Source organism: Rhinatrema bivittatum, chromosome 13 (assembly GCF_901001135.1).
Source record: "Rhinatrema bivittatum chromosome 13, aRhiBiv1.1, whole genome shotgun sequence".
NCBI classification, from domain to species: Eukaryota; Metazoa; Chordata; class Amphibia; order Gymnophiona; family Rhinatrematidae; genus Rhinatrema; species Rhinatrema bivittatum.
In genome coordinates this window covers 82,082,880-82,107,410 of record NC_042627.1, presented here as the reverse complement: position 1 = coordinate 82,107,410, position 24,531 = coordinate 82,082,880, and the positions used below count along the sequence as shown (strand labels likewise).

At 51.9% G+C, this 24,531-nt stretch overlaps 1 protein-coding gene across 1 annotated transcript in view; it reads right to left on the bottom strand.

The window, feature by feature from the left end:
• Positions 1–24,531, bottom strand: part of ADAMTS7 (ADAM metallopeptidase with thrombospondin type 1 motif 7) — a 140,495-nt gene that overhangs the window by 46,856 nt on the left and 69,108 nt on the right. Inside the window, 5 exon segments of the mRNA XM_029574774.1 lie at positions 1,173–1,417; positions 8,693–8,813; positions 13,736–13,869; positions 14,595–14,764; positions 23,483–23,628. Of these exon segments, the coding sequence (XP_029430634.1) occupies positions 1,173–1,417; positions 8,693–8,813; positions 13,736–13,869; positions 14,595–14,764; positions 23,483–23,628 (816 nt within the window).

The window sequence follows — 24,531 nt, the reverse complement described above, 5'->3', positions numbered from 1 at the left end:
CACAGAGAGCGCAAGGAGTAAGAAGAAAGAGAGAGAGAGAGGTACTGTCCAAACACACAGAGAAAGCAAGGAGTAAGAAGCAAGAGTGTGGTACTGTCCAAACACACAGAGAGCGCAAGGAGTAAGAAGAGAGAGAGAGAGAGAGAGAGGTACTGTCCAAACACACAGAGAGTGCAAGGAGTAAGAAGAGAGAGAGAGAGGTACTGTCCAACACACAGAGAGCGCAAGGAGTAAGAAGAGAGAGAGAAAAGTATTGTCCAATACACAGAGAGTGCAAGGAGTAAGAAGAGAGAGAGAGAGGTACTGTCCAACACAGAGAGCGCAAGGAGTAAGAAGAGAGAGAGACAGGTACTGTCCAACACACAGAGCGCAAGGAGTAAGAAGAGAGAGAGAGAGAGAGAGTTACTGTCCAACACACAGAGAGCGCAAGGAGTAAGAAGAGAGAGAGAGAGAGGTACTGTCCAACACTCAGAGACAGCAAGGAGTAAGAAGAGAGAGAGAGAGAGGTACTGTCCAAACACACAGAGAGCGCAAGGAGTAAGAAGAGAGAGAGAGGTACTATCCAACACACAGAGAGCGCAAGGAGTAAGAAGAGAGAGAGAGAGAGAGAGCGAGAGAGGTACTATCCAAACACACAGAGAGCTCAAGGAGTAAGAAGAGAGAGAGGGAGATACTGTCCAAACACACAGAGAGCGCAAGGAGTAACAAGAGAGAGAGAGAGAGAGGTACTGTCCAACACACAGAGAGCGCAAGGAGTAACACGAGAGAGACAGAGAGAGGTACTGTCCAACACACAGAGAGAGCAAGGAGTAAGGAGAGAGAGAGAGAGAGAGAGAGAGAGAGAGGTACTGTCCAACACACAGAGAGCGCAAGGAGTAAGAAGAGAGAGAGAGAGAGAGAGAGAGAGGTACTGTCCAACACACAGAGAGCGCCATTTGCTTCTTCCTTCTGCAGTGTTCAATGGGAAAGTATGTGGAAACGTTTGCTTTGAGATTTGGTGCGGTGGCCACCGTCTGTGCAGGAACACCAGCAGTCTGAACATTGCATTCCCCTAACTGCAAATGGGACGCAGCCACGGATAATGGATGAGCACCAAGACACCATCCTGTTCAAGTGCTGGCTTTAGTTTTGCAATGGGTTGGGAGTAGCAGAGTTAGAAATGAAAGAAATACCTGAATCCAGACAGGCTCCTGCGTGGGTCCTGGGGCCGTCAGATTTTCCCAATTCCCCGTCCTCTTGTAGGTGAAAGTGGTTCCTGCCACGCGATAATCTCCATTCCACTGGATGGTCCAGCCACCATTCAGGAAGTATATGTCAGGATCCTCACTCCGCAGTGCCAGGAAATTCCCGGCCTCCGCCATTTCCTCTATGCGGATCTCACGAGCACCAGCTGGGATCAGCCCAATATCCACATACCCTAAAGAGACCACCACAGAGTCACAGAGTGGATCCAAGTACCCTGAAGAGGCTGTTATAGAGTTAATGAAACAAAGCCACACACCCTAAAGAGACCACCAGTCAACATGTACCTTAAAGGGAATTCTACAGAGTGAACAAAACGACTGCCACTGAAACAAGTCCACACACCCCAGAGACTGCCACAGAATCAATGAAACAAATCCACATACCCCAGAGACTGCCACAGAATCAATGAAACAAATCCACTCACCCCAAAGAGACTGCCACAGAATCAATGAAATAAATCCACACACCCCAGAGACTGCCACAGAGTCACAGAGTGAATCCAAGTACCCTAAAGAGGCTGTTATAGAGTTAATGAAACAAAGCCACACACCCTAAAGAGACCACCAGTCAACATGTACCTTAAAGGGAATTCTACAGAGTGAACAAAACGACTGCCACTAAAACAAATCCACATACCCCAAAGAGACTGCCACAGAATCAATGAAATAAATCCACATACCCCAGAGACTGCCACAGAATCAATGAAACAAATCCACATACCCCAGAGACTGCCACAGAATCAATGAAACAAATCCACATACCCCAAAGAGACAGCCACAGAATCAATGAAATAAATCCACACACCCCAGAGACTGCCACAGAATCAATGAAACAAATCCACATACCCCAAAGAGACTGCCACAGAGCCAATGGAACACGTATCCCAAAGAGACTGTCACAGCCAAAGAAACAAATCCACACACCCCAAAGAGACTGCCACAGAATCAATGAAACAAATCCACACACCCCAAAGAGACTGCCACAGAGCCAATGGAACACGTATCCCAAAGAGACTGTCACAGCCAAAGAAACAAATCCACACACCCCAAAGAGACTGCCACAGAATCAATGAAACAAATCCACAAACCCCAAAGAGACTGCCACAGAATCAATGAAACAAATCCACATACCCCAGAGACTGCCACAGAATCAATGTAGTTACTCCTTTCTGCTTACTTCCCAGCTACTATAGCTCCCAAGTTCAATACCCTTGTTTTATGTAACTTTGCTTGATTCAGCCTTCTTGTTTGGTTCTCTGGTTATCCCCTAGTTCCATGTAAACCGGACTGATATGAATCCCATTCATGAAGTCCGGTATAGAAATATGTTAAATAAAAATAAATAAATAAATCCACACACCCCAAAGAGACTGCCACAGAGCCAATGGAACACGTATCCCAAAGAGACTGTCACAGAGCCAATGAAACAAATCCACAAACCCCAAAGAGACTGCCACAGAGCCAATGGAACACGTATCCCAAAGAGACTGTCACAGAGCCAATGAAACAAATCCACAAACCCCAAAGAGACTGCCACAGAATCAATGAAACAAATCCATATCCTCAAAGAGACTGCCACAGAGCAATGAAATAGAGGTCTGTACTCTGAAGAGAGTGCCAGACTCTGGAAGTCACTCTGAAGGAGAAATACTGTTAAAGGTGTAGCACTAGTTAGTGCTGCTAAGGTAGCGTGGATAAAGGTCTCCTGCAGCTTCACCCCCTACAAGACTTTTAATTCAGTCAATTTTGTTTAATTAAAATTCATAATTCTGGGAGGGCCAGAAGCTGCTCCCGTGTCCCTGCATCTGAATATATTCTGGAGCTGCCTAAAGCTGTTCAGAAAACGCTCCAAGGCCTTGGTTTTGAGGCAGGTTTGTGGCACCGTTGATGATGAGACTGACTTATACCTACTTTCATGTATGAAAATTCTGCTTTTCTGTGTAAATGACATATGTTTAGTTCGTTTTTTTTGACTGTTGTCCAGTTTTTATTTCATTATGGGTTTAATATACACCCCACCTAGAACAATGGATAGTGCAGGTTAGAAATGTTTTAATTAAGTAAACCGGGCATTTCCCAGCTCAGTCCTCAGAGAGATCAGCACATCCCTCCTGTGACTACGTTACACTTCTATAGCACTCCCTGACATGCACAGCCTTAAAGCCCTTCTACAAACGCTGCGTCCTCACACAGGCTGACCCTGGCATCACGCAATCCAGCATGGAAGTTCTGAACGTGCACCTGAAAGATTGTAAAAAACAGGCAGGTGAGCTCTGCCCTGCCGCATTATCTAAACCCGTGTCTCTCTGACAAACCAGCGCCTTCAACAGCAGGAGAGAGTGCGGAGGACAGGAGACAAGTCAGGAATCTGCACCAACAAGTATCTGGGTGTGGAAACCTTTTCCAGGGAGCAGCATATACAGCCCTCTGCCAAAATGCAATTATCCATACACCTCAGTATTCCCCTCTGTACGCTGCATCATGTGACTATCCTAACCCCCTCATTCCCTCCTTACACTGCACCAGTGTCTCTCTCCTAACCCCCTCATTCCCTCCTTACACTGCACCAGTGTCTCCCTCCTAACCCCCTCATTCCCTCCTTACACTGCACCTGTGTCTCTCTCCTAACCCCCTCATTCCCTCCTTACACTGCACCAGTGTCTCCCTCCTAACCCCCTCATTCCCTCCTTACACTGCACCAGTGTCTCCCTCCTAACCCCCTCATTCCCTCCTTACACTGCACCAGTGCCTCTTTCCTAACCCCCTCATTCCCTCCTTACACTGCACCTGTGTCTCTTTCCTAACCCCCTCATTCCCTCCTTACACTGCACCTGTGTCTCTCTCCTAACCCCCTCATTCCCTCCTTACACTGCACCAGTGTCTCTTTCCTAACCCCCTCATTCCCTCCTAACACTGCACTAGTGTCTCTCTCCTAACCCCCTCATTCCCTCCTAACACTACACCAGTGTCTCTCTCCTAACCACCTCATTCCCTCCTTACACTGCACCAGTGTCTTCCTCCTAACCCCCTCATTCCCTCCTAACACTGCACTAGTGTCGCTTTCCTAACCCCCTCATTCCCTCCTTACACTGCACCAGTGTCTCTCTCCTAACCCCCTCATTCCCTCCTAACACTGCACTAGTGTCTCTCTCCTAACCCCCTCATTCCCTCCTTACACTGCACCTGTGTCTCTCTCCTAACCCCCTCATTCCCTCCTTACACTGCACCAGTGTCTCTTTCCTAACCCCCTCATTCCCTCCTTACACTGCACCTGTGTCTCTCTCCTAACCCCCTCATTCCCTCCTTACATTGCACCACTGTCTCTTTCCTAACCCCCTCATTCCCTCCTTACACTGCACCTGTGTCTCTCTCCTAACCCCCTCATTCCCTCCTTACACTGCACCTGTGTCTCTTTCCTAACCCCCTCATTCCCTCCTTACACTGCACCAGTGTCTCTCTCCTAACCCCCTCATTCCCTCCTAACACTGCACTAGTGTCTCTCTCCTAACCCCCTCATTCCCTCCTTACACTGCACCTGTGTCTCTCTCCTAACCCCCTCATTCCCTCCTTACACTGCACCAGTGTCTCTTTCCTAACCCCCTCATTCCCTCCTTACACTGCACCTGTGTCTCTCTCCTAACCCCCTCATTCCCTCCTTACACTGCACCTGTGTCTCTTTCCTAACCCCCTCATTCCCTCCTTACACTGCACCTGTGTCTCTCTCCTAACCCCCTCATTCCCTCCTTACATTGCACCACTGTCTCTTTCCTAACCCCCTCATTCCCTCCTTACACTGCACCTGTGTCTCTCTCCTAACCCCCTCATTCCCTCCTTACACTGCACCTTTGTCTCTTTCCTAACCCCCTCATTCCCTCCTTACACTGCACCTGTGTCTCTCTCCTAACCCCCTCATTCCCTCCTTACACTGCACCAGTGTCTCTTTCCTAACCCCCTCATTCCCTCCTAACACTGCACTAGTGTCTCTCTCCTAACCCCCTCATTCCCTCCTAACACTGCACCAGTGTCTCTCTCCTAACCACCTCATTCCCTCCTTACTCTGCACCAGTGTCTTCCTCCTAACCCCCTCATTCCCTCCTTACACTGCACCAGTGTCGCTTTCCTAACCCCCACATTCCCTCCTTACACTGCACCTGTGTCTCTCCTAACCACCTCATTCCCTCCTTACACTGCACTTGTCTCTCTCCTATCCACCTCATTCCCTCCTTACACTGCACCAGTGTCTCTCTCCTAACCCCCTCATTCCCTCCTTACACTGCACCAGTGTCTCTCTCTCCGAAGCCCCACATTCCCTCCTTACACTGCACCTGTGTCTCTTTCCTAACCCCCTCATTCCCTCCTTACACTGCACCAGTGTCTCTCTCTCCTAACCACCTCATTCCCTCCTTACACTGCACCAGTGTCTCTTTCCTAACCCCCTCATTCCCTCCTTACACTGCACCAGTGTCTCTTTCCTAACCCCCTCATTCCCTCCTTACACTGCACCAGTGTCTTTTTCCTAACCCTCTCATTCCCTCCTTACACTGCACCAGTGTCTCCCTCCTAACCCCCTCATTCCCTCCTTACACTGCACCTGTGTCTCCCTCCTAACCCCCTCATTCCCTCCTTACACTGCACCAGTGTCTCCCTCCTAACCCCCTCATTCCCTCCTAACACTGCACCTGTGTCTCCCTCCTAACCCCCTCATTCCCTCCTTACACTGCACCAGTATCTCCCTCCTAACCCCCTCCTTACACTATCCCCTCACCCTTGTAACCACCTCATTCCCTCCTTACACTGCACCTGTGTCTCTTTCCTAACCCCCTCATTCCCTCCTTACACTGCACCAGTGTCTTTTTCCTAACCCTCTCATTCCCTCCTTACACTGCACCAGTGTCTCCCTCCTAACCCCCTCATTCCCTCCTTACACTGCACCTGTGTCTCCCTCCTAACCCCCTCATTCCCTCCTTACACTGCACCAGTGTCTCCCTCCTAACCCCCTCATTCCCTCCTAACACTGCACCTGTGTCTCCCTCCTAACCCCCTCATTCCCTCCTTACACTGCACCAGTGTCTCCCTCCTAACCCCCTCATTCCCTCCTTACACTGTCCCCTCACCCTTGTAACCACCTCATTCCCTCCTTACACTGCACCAGTGTCTCCCTCCTAACCACCTCATTCCCTTACACTGCACCAGTATCTCCCTCCAACCACCTCATTCCCTCCTTACACTGCACCTGTCTCTCTCCTAACCCCCTCATTCCCTCCTAACACTGCACCAGTGTCTCCCTCCTAACCCCCTCATTCCCTCCTTACACTGCACCAGTGTCTCCCTCCTAACCCCCTCATTCCCTCCTTACACTGCACCAGTGTCTCCCTCCTAACCACCTCATTCCCTCCTTACACTGCACCAGTGTCTCCCTCCTAACCCCCTCATTCCCTCCTTACACTGCACCAGTGTCTCCCTCCTAACCACCTCATTCCCTCCTTACACTGCACCAGTGTCTCCCTCCTAACCACCTCATTCCCTCCTTACACTGCACCAGTGTCTCCCTCCTAACCACCTCATTCCCTCCTTACACTGTCCCCTCACCCTTGTAACCCCCTCATTCCCTCCTTACACTGCACCAGTGTCTCCCTCCTAACCACCTCATTCCCTCCTTACACTGTCCCCTCACCCTTGTAACCCCCTCATTCACCTTCTAAGCTTGCATCAGTGTCACCTTCCTAAGCACCTCATTCCCTCCTTATGCTGTACTCGTGTCACCCTCCTAAGCACCTCATTCACCTTCTAAGCTTGCATCAGTGTCACCTTCCTAAGCACCTCATTCCCTCCTTATGCTGCACTCGTGTCACCCTCCTAAGCACCTCATTCACCTTCTAAGCTTGCTTCAGTGTCACCTTCCTAAGCACCTCATTCCCTCCTTATGCTGCATTCGTGTCACCCTCCTAAGCACCTCATTCACCTTCTAAGCTTGCATCAGTGTCACCTTCCTAAGCACCTCATTCCCTCCTTATGCTGCACTCGTGTCACCCTCCTAAGCACCTCATTCACCTTCTAAGCTTGCATCAGTGTCACCCTCCTAAGCACCTCATTCACCTTCTAAGCTTGCATCAGTGTCACCTTCCTAAGCACCTCATTCTCTCCTTATGCTGCACTCATGTCACCCTCCTAAGCACCTCATTCACCTTCTAAGCTTGCATCAGTGTCACCCTCCTAAGCACCTCATTCACCTTCTAAGCTTGCATCAGTGTCACCTTCCTAAGCACCTCATTCCCTCCTTATGCTGCACTCGTGTCACCCTCCTAAGCACCTCATTCACCTTCTAAGCTTGCATCAGTGTCACCTTCCTAAGCACCTCATTCACCTTCTAAGCTTGCATCAGTGTCACCCTCCTAAGCACCTCATTCACCTTCTAAGCTTGCATCAGTGTCACCTTCCTAAGCACCTCATTCACCTTCTAAGCTTGCATCAGTGTCACCTTCCTAAGCACCTCATTCACCTTCTAAGCTTGCATCAGTGTCACCTTCCTAAGCACCTCATTCACCTTCTAAGCTTGCATCAGTGTCACCTTCCTAAGCACCTCATTCACCTTCTAAGCTTGCATCAGTGTCACCTTCCTAAGCACCTCATTCCCTCCTTATGCTGCACTCGTGTCACCCTCCTAAGCACCTCATTCACCTTCTAAGCTTGCATCAGTGTCACCTTCCTAAGCACCTCATTCACCTTCTAAGCTTGCATCAGTGTCACCCTCCTAAGCACCTCATTCACCTTCTAAGCTTGCATCAGTGTCACCTTCCTAAGCACCTCATTCACCTTCTAAGCTTGCATCAGTGTCACCTTCCTAAGCACCTCATTCACCTTCTAAGCTTGCATCAGTGTCACCTTCCTAAGCACCTCATTCCCTCCTTATGCTGCACTCATGTCACCCTCCTAAGCACCTCATTTACCTTCTAAGCTTGCATCAGTGTCACCTTCCTAAGCACCTCATTCCCTCCTTATGCTGCACTCGTGTCACCCTCCTAAGCACCTCATTCACCTTCTAAGCTTGCATCAGTGTCACCTTCCTAAGCACCTCATTCACCTTCTAAGCTTGCATCAGTGTCTGCTGTTAAATACCAGAAAGCCACAAAAGTTTTCATTAATGGCTTAGTGAAGGGGTCTCAAAGGCCTTAACGCCATTAACCTCTGTGGTTCTCGGTCATTACGAGGCCAATTCCCACAGGTGAAAAGCAGTTCCTTGCTTTAGCTGGCTGTTGGGGGGAGGGAGTTAAACACATGTTGCATTTACAAGCAATATCGAACCCGCACAAAACCCAACCGCAAGTAACTGCCCGATGCTTTGTGGCCACAGAAGCTTTCAGAGGGAAATGCACACAAAGTCCATTGCCCCAACTTCACAGCTGGTTTTCCATGACATCTTCCTGTCAGGATCAGAGAAAGCTTCTTACCGAGCCCATTGCTTTCCTCAAATGTCTTCTTCACGGTCTGACAGGTGGATCCATCCCCATGGCACACTCCGCAGCCATCCTCCACTGCACTGGAATCAATCTCATAGTCACAGCCAACCTTCTGCAACACAGCCCAGCACCCCGGGTCAGTTTCTGACAGCTCCCCCTGTCATCCTATCCCTCAGCACAGCCCAGCACCCCCGGGTCACTCTCTGACAGCTCCCCCTGTCATCCTATCCCTCAGCACAGCCCAGCACCCCCGGGTCACTCTCTGACAGCTCCCCCTGTCATCCTATCCCTCAGCACAGCCCAGCACCCCCGGGTCACTCTCTGACAGCTCCCCCCGTCATCCTATCCCTCAGCACAGCCCAGCACCCCCGGGTCACTCTCTGACAGCTCCCCCTGTCATCCTATCCCTCAGCACAGCCCAGCACCCCCGGGTCACTCTCTGACAGCTCCCCCTGTCATCCTATCCCTCAGCACTGCCCAGCACCCCGGGTCACTCTCTGACAGCTCCCCCCGTCATCCTATCCCTCCGCACTGCCCAGCACCCCGGGTCACGCTCTGACAGCTCCCCCCGTCATCCTATCCCTCCGCACTGCCCAGCACCCCCGGGTCACTCTCTGACAGCTCCCCCCGTCATCCTATCCCTCAGCACTGCCCAGCACCCCCGGGTCACTCTCTGACAGCTCCCCCCGTCATCCTATCCCTCAGCACTGCCCAGCACCCCCGGGTCACTCTCTGACAGCTCCCCCCGTCATCCTATCCCTCAGCACTGCCCAGCACCCCCGGGTCACTCTCTGACAGCTCCCCCCGTCATCCTATCCCTCAGCACTGCCCAGCACCCCCGGGTCACTCTCTGACAGCTCCCCCCGTCATCCTATCCCTCAGCACTGCCCAGCACCCCCGGGTCACTCTCTGACAGCTCCCCCCGTCATCCTATCCCTCAGCACTGCCCAGCACCCCCGGGTCACTCTCTGACAGCTCCCCCCGTCATCCTATCCCTCAGCACTGCCCAGCACCCCCGGGTCACTCTCTGACAGCTCCCCCCGTCATCCTATCCCTCAGCACTGCCCAGCACCCCCGGGTCACTCTCTGACAGCTCCCCCTGTCATCCTATCCCTCAGCACTGCCCAGCACCCCCGGGTCACTCTCTGACAGCTCCCCCTGTCATCCTATCCCTCAGCACTGCCCAGCACCCCCGGGTCACTCTCTGACAGCTCCCCCTGTCATCCTATCCCTCAGCACTGCCCAGCACCCCCGGGTCACTCTCTGACAGCTCCCCCTGTCATCCTATCCCTCAGCACTGCCCAGCACCCCCGGGTCACTCTCTGACAGCTCCCCGTCATCCTATCCCTCAGCACTGCCCAGCACCCCCGGGTCACTCTCTGACAGCTCCCCCTGTCATCCTATCCCTCAGCACTGCCCAGCACCCCCGGGTCACTCTCTGACAGCTCCCCCTGTCATCCTATCCCTCAGCACTGCCCAGCACCCCCGGGTCACTCTCTGACAGCTCCCCCTGTCATCCTATCCCTCAGCACTGCCCAGCACCCCCGGGTCACTCTCTGACAGCTCCCCCTGTCATCCTGTCCCTCAGCACAGCCCAGCACCCCCGGGTCACTCTCTGACAGCTCCCCCTGTCATCCTATCCCTCAGCACTGCCCAGCACCCCCGGGTCACTCTCTGACAGCTCCCCCTGTCATCCTATCCCTCAGCACTGCCCAGCACCCCCGGGTCACTCTCTGACAGCTCCCCCTGTCATCCTATCCCTCAGCACTGCCCAGCACCCCCGGGTCACTCTCTGACAGCTCCCCCTGTCATCCTATCCCTCAGCACTGCCCAGCACCCCCGGGTCACACTCTGACAGCTCCCCCTGTCATCCTATCCCTCAGCACTGCCCAGCCCCCCCGGGTCACTCTCTGACAGCTCCCCCTGTCATCCTATCCCTCAGCACAGCCCAGCACCCCCGGGTCACTCTCTGACAGCTCCCCCTGTCATCCTATCCCTCAGCACTGCCCAGCACCCCCGGGTCACTCTCTGACAGCTCCCCCCGACATCCTATCCCTCAGCACTGCCCAGCACCCCCGGGTCACTCTCTGACAGCTCCCCCCGACATCCTATCCCTCAGCACTGCCCAGCACCCCCGGGTCACTCTCTGACAGCTCCCCCCGTCATCCTATCCCTCAGCACTGCCCAGCACCCCCGGGTCACTCTCTGACAGCTCCCCCCGTCATCCTATCCCTCAGCACTGCCCAGCACCCCCGGGTCACTCTCTGACAGCTCCCCCCGTCATCCTATCCCTCAGCACTGCCCAGCACCCCCGGGTCACTCTCTGACAGCTCCCCCCGTCATCCTATCCCTCAGCACTGCCCAGCACCCCCGGGTCACTCTCTGACAGCTCCCCCTGTCATCCTATCCCTCAGCACTGCCCAGCACCCCCGGGTCACTCTCTGACAGCTCCCCCTGTCATCCTATCCCTCAGCACTGCCCAGCACCCCCGGGTCACTCTCTGACAGCTCCCCCTGTCATCCTATCCCTCAGCACTGCCCAGCACCCCCGGGTCACTCTCTGACAGCTCCCCGTCATCCTATCCCTCAGCACTGCCCAGCACCCCCGGGTCACTCTCTGACAGCTCCCCCTGTCATCCTATCCCTCAGCACTGCCCAGCACCCCCGGGTCACTCTCTGACAGCTCCCCCTGTCATCCTATCCCTCAGCACTGCCCAGCACCCCCGGGTCACTCTCTGACAGCTCCCCCTGTCATCCTATCCCTCAGCACTGCCCAGCACCCCCGGGTCACTCTCTGACAGCTCCCCCTGTCATCCTGTCCCTCAGCACTGCCCAGCACCCCCGGGTCACTCTCTGACAGCTCCCCCTGTCATCCTGTCCCTCAGCACAGCCCAGCACCCCCGGGTCACTCTCTGACAGCTCCCCCTGTCATCCTATCCCTCAGCACTGCCCAGCACCCCCGGGTCACTCTCTGACAGCTCCCCCTGTCATCCTATCCCTCAGCACTGCCCAGCACCCCCGGGTCACTCTCTGACAGCTCCCCCTGTCATCCTATCCCTCAGCACTGCCCAGCACCCCCGGGTCACTCTCTGACAGCTCCTCCTGTCATCCTATCCCTCAGCACTGCCCAGCACCCCCGGGTCACTCTCTGACAGCTCCCCCTGTCATCCTATCCCTCAGCACAGCCCAGCACCCCCGGGTCACTCTCTGACAGCTCCCCCTGTCATCCTATCCCTCAGCACTGCCCAGCACCCCCGGGTCACACTCTGACAGCTCCCCCTGTCATCCTATCCCTCAGCACAGCCCAGCACCCCCGGGTCACTCTCTGACAGCTCCCCCTGTCATCCTATCCCTCAGCACTGCCCAGCACCCCCGGGTCACACTCTGACAGCTCCCCCTGTCATCCTATCCCTCAGCACTGCCCAGCACCCCCGGGTCACACTCTGACAGCTCCCCCTGTCATCCTATCCCTCAGCACTGCCCAGCACCCCCGGGTCACTCTCTGACAGCTCCCCCTGTCATCCTATCCCTCAGCACTGCCCAGCACCCCCGGGTCACACTCTGACAGCTCCCCCTGTCATCCTATCCCTCAGCACAGCCCAGCACCCCCGGGTCACTCTCTGACAGCTCCCCCTGTCATCCTATCCCTCAGCACTGCCCAGCACCCCCGGGTCACACTCTGACAGCTCCCCCTGTCATCCTATCCCTCAGCACTGCCCAGCACCCCCGGGTCACTCTCTGACAGCTCCCCCTGTCATCCTATCCCTCAGCACTGCCCAGCACCCCCGGGTCCCTCTCTGACAGCTCCCCCTGTCATCCTATCCCTCAGCACTGCCCAGCACCCCCGGGTCACTCTCTGACAGCTCCCCCTGTCATCCTATCCCTCAGCACAGCCCAGCACCCCCGGGTCACTCTCTGACAGCTCCCCCTGTCATCCTATCCCTCTAGCCCTGAATGCCCCCATCCTCTGTGAGGTGTACTTGCTATGTCTGTCTGCCTCTAGATTATCCTATAGAGAGAGCTGTTAGGTCCGTGATAGTGAGCTCCAATCTGAGTGCCACAAACAGGCCAGGTTTTCAGGATATCCACAAAGAATATGTATGAGATAAATTTGCATACAATGGAGGCAGTGTATGCAAATCATCTCATGCATATGCATGGTGGATATCCTGAAAATCTGGCCTGTTTGTGGCACTCGAGGACTAGAGTTTGCCATCACTGTGTTAGGTGATCAGAAGCTCTGACTTGATGGTCTGCTCTTCTTTCATCCTAACCAGCTTTGTAAATTAAAAACATAAACTCTAAAACTATAAGAAATATCAAATTAATGCAAAAAAAAGGGGAGCTAGGAATAAAAGTACAAGGTGAACCATTAAGATGCTAATCTGCAGCTGTAAGCACCGACATTATAATGCAGCAGGAAAGTTAGGTAAGATGAGGGAAATGGATGCATTTTGTCACGGTCTTAGACACCCCAGCAATGCAAAGGGAGAATTAATCTGGACATTAGTAGAACTCTCTGAGAACTCTTGCAGCGTGGAAGCTGCTGGAAGAAATTTAAAAGCAGACGAGACACTGGGACAGCAGGTTAGATCACTCCTGGAGGTTCCTGCCAGCTCTTTCTTTCAAAGGCTTTACGAAAAAGTCTGCAGTTTTACCAGATTTAAGCATTAAATTCCACCCAAAAAGGGAGGACTGTACATACCCTGGGCAGCAGAGTCAGATGCATGAAGGGGCAGTCTGGTTCATTACCTCCATTGCTGTCAGCCAGGAATAGTTTCTTGGGCAGTTTACTCCCATTTTTTCCCCTTTTATAATTCTTCCTTCTCCAGACAGCATGCCTAGGAGACCCAGGACCCCTCCCTGGGCGAGGTCTCTCCTGAGATGAACCCTCAGTGCAGTGTTTGTTGTTACACCAGCATCTGCCTTCCACCCCTCCCTCTGTCAGCCAAATGCAAGAGTTTCTGAGCACAGTGGGTAGTGAGGTTTCATTCTGTTTAAGTCAATGAGAGAGCGGAGGATACTCCGGCAGTACCTTGCATATCCCGTTAATACAGACATCGCGGCTGGCACTGCCTTCATAGCATGGCGTTCCATCTAGGACTGCATCCAGCATCTTCTCGGCAAAGTAGTCCTCTTCCGGGCGGCAGTGCAGTTCGCAGGGGTTTACTACAAAGATGCAGAGTACAGGAGTCAGGGAGGAGAGCAGGCGATACCCCCAGGAGAATGTGGTACTGTCCTGTGCTGCTGATACTGCACACGAGAGGAGAGAGAAAAGCTTCCCCACGCATCTCCCCGTGTGATTTCCATAGCTAAAGGCAAAATGTGAGCGAGAGGGAAGAGAGAGCACAGGGCAAAGGCACTGGGGAAGAGCCGCACTGCATCCCTATTGCAGGGAGGAAAGGCTGTGGCCCACCTGTAGGAGGGAGAGGAGCTCAAGCAGATTTGAGGTAAGAAGGAGAAGATTCAGAGGAGAAAGAGAAAGATGGGAGATTGTGGTGAGGAGGGATGGAAAATGTTGCGAGGAAGCGGGACACCACTCAGTCTTCTAACACCCAGGAGTGCGCCAGCATCGAGGACCGGTTCCTGCAGGCAGCTGCTAGCAACAGGGTGAGCTTCTTACCTTCCTTCCACTTACGTCTGGGGCTGCCATCTCATCCAGGCTGATCCATGCATGGAGAACTAGTTCTGAATTCCCTGAGAGAATCAGGACTACATCTCCCAGCATGCAGTGTGGCCATCCCAGGCCTCTTTGGGTTGAGCTGGGTGAGGTGGCAGAGCCCGCTCACCTTCTTGGTGGCTCCGAGGCCTGCATGGCGATTTCTACCAGCAGTGCGTGCCCCAGAAATCTCAGGGAGAGGGAGAAAGGTTGCTGGTGGCCTGACAGGACTTACTTGCATTGGGTACGGGGATCCACACGAGAACCTTTCCTTTGTAAGGCAAAGCATCAAAGCGTGAGCACTGCAGCTGGCGGAAGGAGGGCTGCTCGGAGGCGCAGGGCTGAGTGTTACACAGGCGGTAACGCTGGCGTTCTCCCAGGCAATATTTACCGCCATACTCGGGCCTGTTCATTCAGAAAGAGAAAAGACACCCAGAAAATCACCAACTACTGTACTGAAAAAAGCCCTTGAGGACATTTATATATCATTAAAGAAATTATACTTCAACACACAAGATATAATGAGCTCCCTCTAGTGATGAGAAGCAAGGATAGGATCTCAGTGTGTGAGGAGTTCCCTCTGCTCACCACGGGCTGGACTAGGATCTCAGTACGTTAGGAGCTGAGGCTGGAAGAAGATCTCGCTATGTGAGGAACTGCTGCTCTTAGAATGAGCCGAGGAGAAAGGGGACTGCGCTAGATCCAAGTCTCGCTCTGATACGAGAAGTAACAGTGGTGGGGCTGCTTGGCAACAGTGATCATAACAATCAAAATCTGACATAATCACTGGAGGGAGGACAGTAAGTAAAACTACTGCAATAGCATTTAACTTTAAAAAAGGGAGACTATGACAGAATTAGAAAATTAGAAAAATGAGCAATTGCAAAGGTTAAAAGTTTGCATGAAGTGTGGACACTGTTAAAAAAAAACAACAAAAAAACCTTGGAAGCCCAGACTAAATGTATTCCATGCATTAAAAAAGAGATAGAAAGAAGACCAAATGACTGCCAACATGGTTAAATGGTGAGGTGAAAGAGGCTATTAAAGCCAGGACTCCTTTTCACAAACTGCATAGTGAATTCAAATGAAGAAAAGCAAAGAATTATTTTAGTTTCTCTGCTATGGCCTTGTCTTCCATGAGCACTAGTTACCTCTTGATCATCTAGCAGTCCAACCAGCTCCCTCATAGGATTCTTGCTTTGAATATCCTTGGGAAAATATTTTGAGTTATTGTCTCTCTGGCAAGCTTCTTTTCAAATTCTCTTTTATCCTGCCTTTTTAATGCTTTACATATAACTTGCCAGTGCTTATGCACCTTCTATTTTCTGGATCCACCTTCCAGTTTTTGAACAATATCCTTTTGGCTTTAGTAAGCATGTTCACCCCAGGCAGAAGGAGAAGGCCATGGCTATAAAGGAGAGATTTTCTGTTGTAAACACCCAGCGTTGTAACAGCGCCAGAGGGATCGGGCTGAGGTTACAGCGTGTGCTGGTTAAATATTGACCCCGAAAACCTCACTTCTTGCTGTGACAGCTCTTTGAGAGCAGAGTACACAGCCCGAGACCTGTTCTATAATTAAGGTTTAGTTAATAACACTGTGATGCTATTTCATTCTGTAAGAATGTGGATATTAACCCTTTCCTCCAGAGCATGCTCCCACTGCAGCTCAGAGATGGGTATTACTGTTACTAAGATGAGGGTACCCTAAATCATTTACTGAATCGTCTTGAGAACGTTATGTGACTTATGCTAAAGAAAACTAAAAAAAAAAAATTAATTTAACATCTTGTGCAAAAAAACCTCTGATCCTTTAGACAGAGCCAAGCACTTCTCTTCCATCAGATCCTCCCCCAGCAGATAAACCTAATGAGGCCAAAAAGAGGAGAGGCTAGGTGGCTACCCCAGGACCACTGCCCCAAAAGAAATGGAAGCCAAGCTCTACAAATGAATTCTTCAAACATAGAGCTAAACGTGAAAAACACTAAAGCCAAACATTAAAGACATTGATTGCACGATGATAAATCTAAAAAGAAAGCTCATGCTACTTGGAATGAAATCTGCCATTAACAAAGTGAGGTTAATTTCTCATATAATCATGTACAGGGACAGAGCTGCCAGGGGGTGGCCCATCCAGGGCAATCAGGGGAGGGGGCACCAACAGAGAAGTGCAGCGCCCCTCTACTACTACCAGCGCCCCTCTACTACTACCAGCGCCCCTCTACTACTACCAGGGCCCCTCTACTACTACCAGCGCCTCTCTACTACTACCAGCGCCCCTCTACTACCAGCGCCCCTCTACTACTACCAGGGCCCCTCTACTACTACCAGGGCCCCTCTACTACCAGGACCCCTCTCCTACCAGCGCCCCTCTACTACCAGGGCCCCTCTACTACTACCAGCGCCCCTCTACTACCAGGGCCCCTCTACTACCAGGACCCCTCTACTACCAGGACCCCTCTACTACTACCAGCGCCCCTCTACTACTACCAGCGCCCCTCTACTACTACCAGCGCCCCTCTACTACCAGCGCCCCTCTACTACTACCAGCGCCCCTCTACTACTACCAGGGCCCCTCTCCTACCAGGGCCCCTCTACTACCAGGACCCCTCTCCTACCAGCGCCCCTCTACTACTACCAGCGCCCCTCTACTACTACCAGCGCCCCTCTACTACTACCAGCGCCCCTCTACTACTACCAGGGCCCCTCTACTACTACCAGCGCCCCTCTACTACTACCAGCGCCCCTCTACTACCAGCGCCCCTCTACTACTACCAGCGCCCCTCTACTACTACCAGGGCCCCTCTACCACCAGGGCCCCTCTACCACCAGGGCCCCTCTACCACCAGGGCCCCTCTCCTACCAGGGTCCCTCTCCTAACAGGGTCCCTCTCCTAACAGGGCCCCTCTCCTGCCAGTGCCCTTCTCCTGCCAGCGCCCTTCTCCTACCAGGGCCCCTCTCCTACCAGTGCCCCTCTCCTACCAGGGCCCCTCTCCTACCAGGGCCCCTCTCCTACCAGCTCCCCTCTACTACCAGCGCCCCTCTCCTACCAGGGCCCCTCTCCTACCAGTGCCCCTCTCCTACCAGGGCCCCTCTCCTACCAGCGCCCCTCTCCTACCAGTGCCCCTCTCCTACCAGGGTCCCTCTCCTACCAGCGCCCCTCTACTACCAGCGCCCCTCTACTACCAGCGCCCCTCTACTACCAGCGCCCCTCTACTACTACCAGGGCCCCTCTACTACCAGCGCCCCTCTCCTACCAGCGCCCCTCTACTACCAGCGCCCCTCTACTACTACCAGGGCCCCTCTACCACCAGGACCCCTCTACTACCAGGGCCCCTCTACTACCAGGACCCCTCTCCTACCAGCGCCCCTCTACTACTACCAGCGCCCCTCTACTACCAGCGCCCCTCTACTACTACCAGGGCCCCTCTACCACCAGCGCCCCTCTACCACCAGGGCCCCTCTCCTACCAGGGCCCCTCTCCTACCAGTGCCCCTCTCCTACCAGGGCCCCTCTCCTACCAGCGCCCCTCTCCTACCAGTGCCCCTCTCCTACCAGGGTCCCTCTCCTACCAGCGCCCCTCTACTACCAGCGCCCCTCTCCTACCAGCGCCCCTCTCCTACCAGGGCCCCTCTCCTACCAGGGCCCCTCTCCTACCAGCGCCCCTCTCCTACCAGCGCCCCTCTCCTACCAGGGTCCCTCTCCTACCAGCGCCCCTCTACTACCAGCGCCCCTCTACTACCAGCGCCCCTCTACTACCAGCGCCCCTCTACTACTACCAGCGCCCCTCTACTACCAGCGCCCCTCTCCTACCAGCGCCCCTCTACTACCAGCGCCCCTCTACTACCAGCGCCCCTCTACTACTACCAGGGCCCCTCTACCACCAGGACCCCTCTACTACCAGGGCCCCTCTACTACCAGGACCCCTCTCCTACCAGCGCCCCTCTACTACTACCAGCGCCCCTCTACTACCAGCGCCCCTCTACTACTACCAGGGCCCCTCTACCACCAGCGCCCCTCTACTACTACCAGGGCCCCTCTACTACCAGGGCCCCTCTCCTACCAGTGCCCCTCTCCTCTCTCTCCTGGGGCCCACGTAGTTCCCTCAAAGATACAAAGTGCCATGTGATAAAAGTAGCTGATGAGCGAACCTTTAAGGCTGAGGAATGAAAAAAGAGGAACTGCTGGCACCACTGCAAGTGAGGCAACCATATCTCAAGTGCCAGGGGCCATAGGGGAGAGGTGCACAGACCAAGGACTCTTGAACAGTTCCTCCTGTGTGGCCCTCCACCAAAGGGAGACCCCCTCCTCTACAACTATCAGCCATGCCAGCAGAGGGGGCCTTTCCCCCCTCCCCCATGATCAGCCCAGCCACAGTCCAGGCCCCAGGACAACTCACAAAAAGCTTTGCACATTTCAGAGTGAGGAGTGAATAGTTTTGCCAGGCTTATACTACATACAGCTAATGCAGCTGTTTATACAGTACAGGGGACCCCAGATCCAGTCCTCGAGAGCCCTCAAGGGTTTCCAAAACACACATGCGTCAGAACTATTTGCATACATTACTTATATTGTACGCAAATATATCCCATGCATATACACTGTGAAATCCTGAAAACAGACTTATTTGCGGCCCCCAAGAACCAGATTTGGGGATAAAATAGATGATTGCAGAAAAAGTCCAACTGGCCCATCCAGGCTGCCCAGTTATTCCTGTCCACACTGCTAAGGACACATCCCAGCTGCCAACCAGAGTGTGACTACCTGCAAGATTTCTCATTATCTTCCTCCTTGGTTCCTTACCATCCTGAGTAGATAAGCATACAAATTAAGAACATAAGAAACATAAGAACATAAGAAAATGCCATACTGGGTCAGAGCAAGGGTCCATCAAGCCCAGCATCCTGTTTCCAACAGAGGCCAAACCAGGCCACAAGAACCTGGCAAGTACCCAAACACTAAGTCTATTCCATGTAACCATTGCTAATGGCAGTGGCTATTCTCTAAGTGAACTTAATAGCAGGTAATGGACTTCTCCTCCAAGAACTTATCCAATCCTTTTTTAAACACAGCTGTACATCATCACAGCTATCTTACATCATACCACCAAACCTTGTAATCTAAACAACTACCAAAACTATTGCCTGAACATCCAGTTGCTTATATCAGTCTGTGCTGGTGCCAGTCAATGCTCAGGGATGTAAGAGGCTTTATAACCAAGAGTATAGCAATGAGTATACACTTCTGTCCACCTGGCCAGGATGAAGAATCAGGCAGTGAAATACCAACAGAAATTAGAAAAGCAAATCAATTTGGGAATGCAATGATACCCTAGTGTCTTATTCATTACAGCAACAACCAGGTAAAACATATCCGGCTAAGTTATGATGTACAGTCAGCAGCATGGTGAAACCGCTGAATAAACGCGTATATATACACACTTAGCCGGATAAGTTTAAACCTGCTCTATAGGGCATCTAAACTTAGACATATTCTTTTACAGCTAACTCCAAATATTGGTAGTTAGCTGTAAAAGTTGTATGGCTAATCTGCTCTGCTCCTGATCTGCCCAGTACATGCCTACCTTTTGTACATGTAACTTTTAGCTGTATAAGGGTCTTATATGGATAAGCAGTGGCTGCTGGACATAGGCGCATATTCTGTGGCCTCTACTTAGCCACACAAGTCCCGCTTATCCACTTAAATAACACTGAACGCGCTTTGGGGTAGATTTTCAGACGAGCGCGAATAGCCTACTTTTGTTTGCGCTCCAGGCGCAAACAAAAGTACGCTGGATTTTAGTAGATACGCGCGTAGTCGCGCGTATCGGCTAAAATCCTGGATCGGCGCGCGCAAGGCTATCGATTTCGTATAGCCTGCGCGCGCCGAGCCGCGCAGCCTACCCCCGTTCCCTCCTAGGCCGCTCCGAAATCGGAGCGGCCTAGAAGGGAACTTTCCTTTGCCCTCCCCTCACCTTCCCCTCCCTTCCCCTACCTAACCCACCCGCCCGGCCCTGTCTAAACCCCCATCCTACCTTTGTCGGGGGATTTACGCCTCCCGGAGGGAGGCGTAAATCCCCGCGCGCCAGCGGGCCTCCTGCGCACCGGGCCACGACCTGGGGGCGGGTACGGAGGGCTCGGCCACGCCCCCGGGCCGTAGCCACGCCCCCGTACCCGCCCCCAAAACGCTGCCGACACGCCCCCTCAACGCCGCACGCTCCGGCCCCGCCCCCCGACACGCCCACTCCGAAAACCCCGGGACTTACGCGAGTCCCGGGGTTCTGCGCGCGCCGGTGAGCCTATGTAAAATAGGCTCACCGGCGCGCAGGGCCCTGCTCGCGTAAATCCGCCCGGTTTTGGGCGGATTTACGCGAGCAGGGCTCTGAAAATCCGCCCCGCTGAATATTAGGCCCTACATGTCTTATATTCCGCAACTTCCAAATACATCAGTTTAGGGCAGATAACCAGTACATGTTTTGACAGAACATGCTAGGAAGGTAAAATTTCTAGGTGTCATAAATAAATGCCTCATCCTAGAACCGATGATAAAAGCAGCTACTTTAGATCTCGTCCTCAGTGGAATGCAAGGGGTTACTGTGGTGGGGCCACTTAGCAATAGCTATCATAATGCAATTAAATTTAGCAATCAGTAAAACTGAAGCATTTAACTTTAAAAAGGGAGACTACAAAAATAGCATTTAACTGAAGCATTTAACTTTAAAAAGGGAGACTACAAAAATATGAGAAAATTAGTTACAAAGGTTAAAACTTTGTATGAGGCATGCACACTGTTTAAAAAGGAGAAATTGCTACTTACCTGTCAATTTCCTTTTCTTTAATGAAGACAGGTTAATCCACACCAGTGAGTTATTCACTTCTACCAGCAGATGGAGACTGAGCAAAGCTGACATCATTGCATATATACCCTCGCACTATTATCAGCTCGCCAGTATTCTCTGCAAAAGACAACTGTGGACAACTAGTCAAGCACTCAGTTAACAGGAAAACATTGAGTTCAGACAAGGAATGTAATATCACTAATCTAGAGGTTGGGTCTGACACTTACCAGTAATCTCCAGAGACGCAGCCACTCAGGAGGACAATATCATTGTCCGACAGTCAAGGGTGGGAAGGTGGATTAACCTGTCTTCATTAAACATAGAAATGATGGCAGAAGAAGACCAAATGGTCCAACCAGTCTGCCCAGCAAGCTTTCACACTTATCTGTTACTCTTGTCCCTTTTAAGTAACTTTTTGGTTCTATTTCCCTTCCACCCCCGCCATCAATGTAGATAGCAGTGCTGGAGCTGCATCTAAGTGAAGTATCTAGCTAATTGGTTTGGGGTAGTAACCGTCGTAATAAGCAAGCTACTCCCACGCTTGTTTACCCAGCCTGTGCAATTCAGTCCTTGTTGGTTGTTTGAATATAAATCCTCTTTTCTGCATTCCCCCTGCCGTTGAAGCAGTAAGCTGTGCTGATATGTATTTCAAGTGAAGTATCAGGCTTGATTCGGGGTAGTAACCACCGTAACAAGCAAACTACACCCATGCTTATTTGTTTTGCCCAGACTATGTAATTCAGACCTTGTTGGTAGTTGTCTGAATATAAATCATCTTTTCTTCATTCCCCCTGCCATTGAAGCAGACAACTATGCTGGATATGCATTGAAAGTGAAGTATCAGGCTTATTTGGTTTGGGGTAGTAACCACCGTAACAAGCAAGCTACTCCCCTGCTTTTTTATGGATGCAAATCCTTTTTTCCACATTTCCTCTTGCCATTGAAGCATAGAGCAATGTTAGAGTCGCATTAACCGTGTGCATGTTTATTGAATAAGGACATTAACCGTGTGTATATTTATTGAATAAGGATATTAATCTCCAGGTAGTAGCAATCAGACAGATTAATCCACACCAGTGGGATGTACCAAAGCTACTCCAGAACAAGGTGGGAGGCTGCCCGCGGTCCAATCAATACTGCACGCACAAAAGCCGCATCTTCCTGGGCCTGCACATCCAGGCACTAATGCCTGGAAAAGGTGTGTAGGGAAGATCATGTCGCAGCTCTGCAAATCTAATCTCCACCTATGACATTGCCTGAGTCCTAGTGGAATGAGCCCTTACCTGACTAGACAACGGCTTCCTAGCATCCACATACACAGCCATGAAAACCTCCTTAATCCAGCAGACTATTGTAGCCCACAACACCGACTCACCCTGTTTACCCCCACTATGGAGTATAAACAGCCTGGTTTTGGGGCTCCCCTAACGGGCTGGTCAGCAGGAATAACTGGGCAGCCTGGATGGGCCAGTTGGACTTTTTCTGCAATCATCTATTTTAATGAAGACAGGTTAATCCACACCAGTGAGTTATTCACTTCTACCAGCAGATGGAGACTGAGCAAAGCTGACATCATTGCATATATACCCCCGCACTATTATCAGCTCGCCAGTATTCTCTGCAAAAGACAACTGTGGACAACTAGTCAAGCACTCAGTTAACATTGAGTTCAGACGCCGCCGCAGCCTACCACACAGCGTCTAAGCAAAGCCTGAGAGCAGGACCTAGCCAAAAAGGCTGCTCAACCCGCCAAGCTGCCCATTTTAGTCACCATTCCCTTCCTAATAATTCCTAACATTGTTTGCTTTTTTGACTGCCGCAGCACACTGAACTGACGATTTCAATGTGTTATCCACTATGACGCCTAGATCTCTTTCTTGGGTTGTAGCACCTAATATGGAACCCAACATTGTGTAATTATAGCATGGGTTATTTTTCCCTATATGCATCACCTTGCACTTATCCCCATTAAATTTCATCTGCAATTTGGATGCCCAATTTTCCAGTCTCACAAGGTCTTCCTGCAATTTATCACAATCTGCTTGTGATTTAACTACTCTGCACAATTTTGTGTCATCTGCAAATTTGATTATCTCACTCGTCGTATTTCTTTCCAGATCATTTATAAATATATTGAAAAGTACGGGTCCCAATACAGATCCCTGAGGCACTCCACTGTCCACTCCCTTCCACTGAGAAAATTGTCATGAGAAGCTGAGCCAGCGAGAACCTATGCATGGGCTGTGAGAAGGAAAAGCAGAGGCAGCAGAGTCAGTAACAGAACTTACGTGGGATTAGTGCACAGGCGCTCTGCATTCTGCACCCCAGCACCACACGTCCGAGAGCACTTGTGCCAGGAGCTCCAAGCACTCCAACCTCCATGAACAGGCCCTGGACGGAAACTCACAGGCACACAGTCTCCATTAAAGCACCACTAAAGACAAACAAAGAGAACCCAGATTCAGAATTACATTCCTGCTGGGAAGGTCTTAGTATACCCATACCAGGGAGAAGAGCAGGCACTGGACAAACTGGTATCCCAGACAAGGGCTGCTTTCGGCACCCCCTTTCTCTTTTGGGTTTGTGTGCTTGCAGAGTTAGGAACTGAATCTAAAGGGCAGCATGGCACTCTTTGCTTGATACCCTTCCTCCACACCCCATCTGCAAATGTGATCACCTCATCCGCTGTTCCCTTTTATAGATCATTTATGAATATGTTCTTTCTGGGAAGAAATATTTCCTTTGATTACTCCTCAGCCTATCCCATGACTCCTTGTTCCAGAGCCTCCTTTCTGCTAAACGATTCCCACCTCCTGTGCACTACTCCGAGGTATTTAAATGGCTCTTTCATGTCCCACCTTTCCTCCAAAGGGTGGCCCTTAGCTGTATATGATTTTGTGAACTGAAATATTTAGCTCCCAACCCCCAGAATTGTTCCGATCCGTGTAAAAGAACTCTCTGTAAAATTTCGGCTCAATCAGATAATATTAAAATGGCCCCCAAAGGCCCTGAAGTTTCAGACTTTAACAAAATCGATATTTTTTATATTAAACTGTTCTGATCTCCCTCGGGGAGACCAGCTGGCTTTCCCCATTCCCTCCGAGGCCGCTCCGAAATCAGGGAAGCCTCAGAGGTAACTTTCCTTTCCCCCACCTGTCCCGCTCCCCAGCCCGAAAACTGCCCCCTCCGTACCTTTATGTGACAAGTTACGTCTGCACCAACGCGATCCCCCGGCACGGCGGCCTCTGGCCACACCCCCACCCTGGCCCACCCCGCCCCTTTCTGCAAGCCCCGGGACTTACACGCTCCCAGGGCTTTCTGCCACCATAGGAGTGGC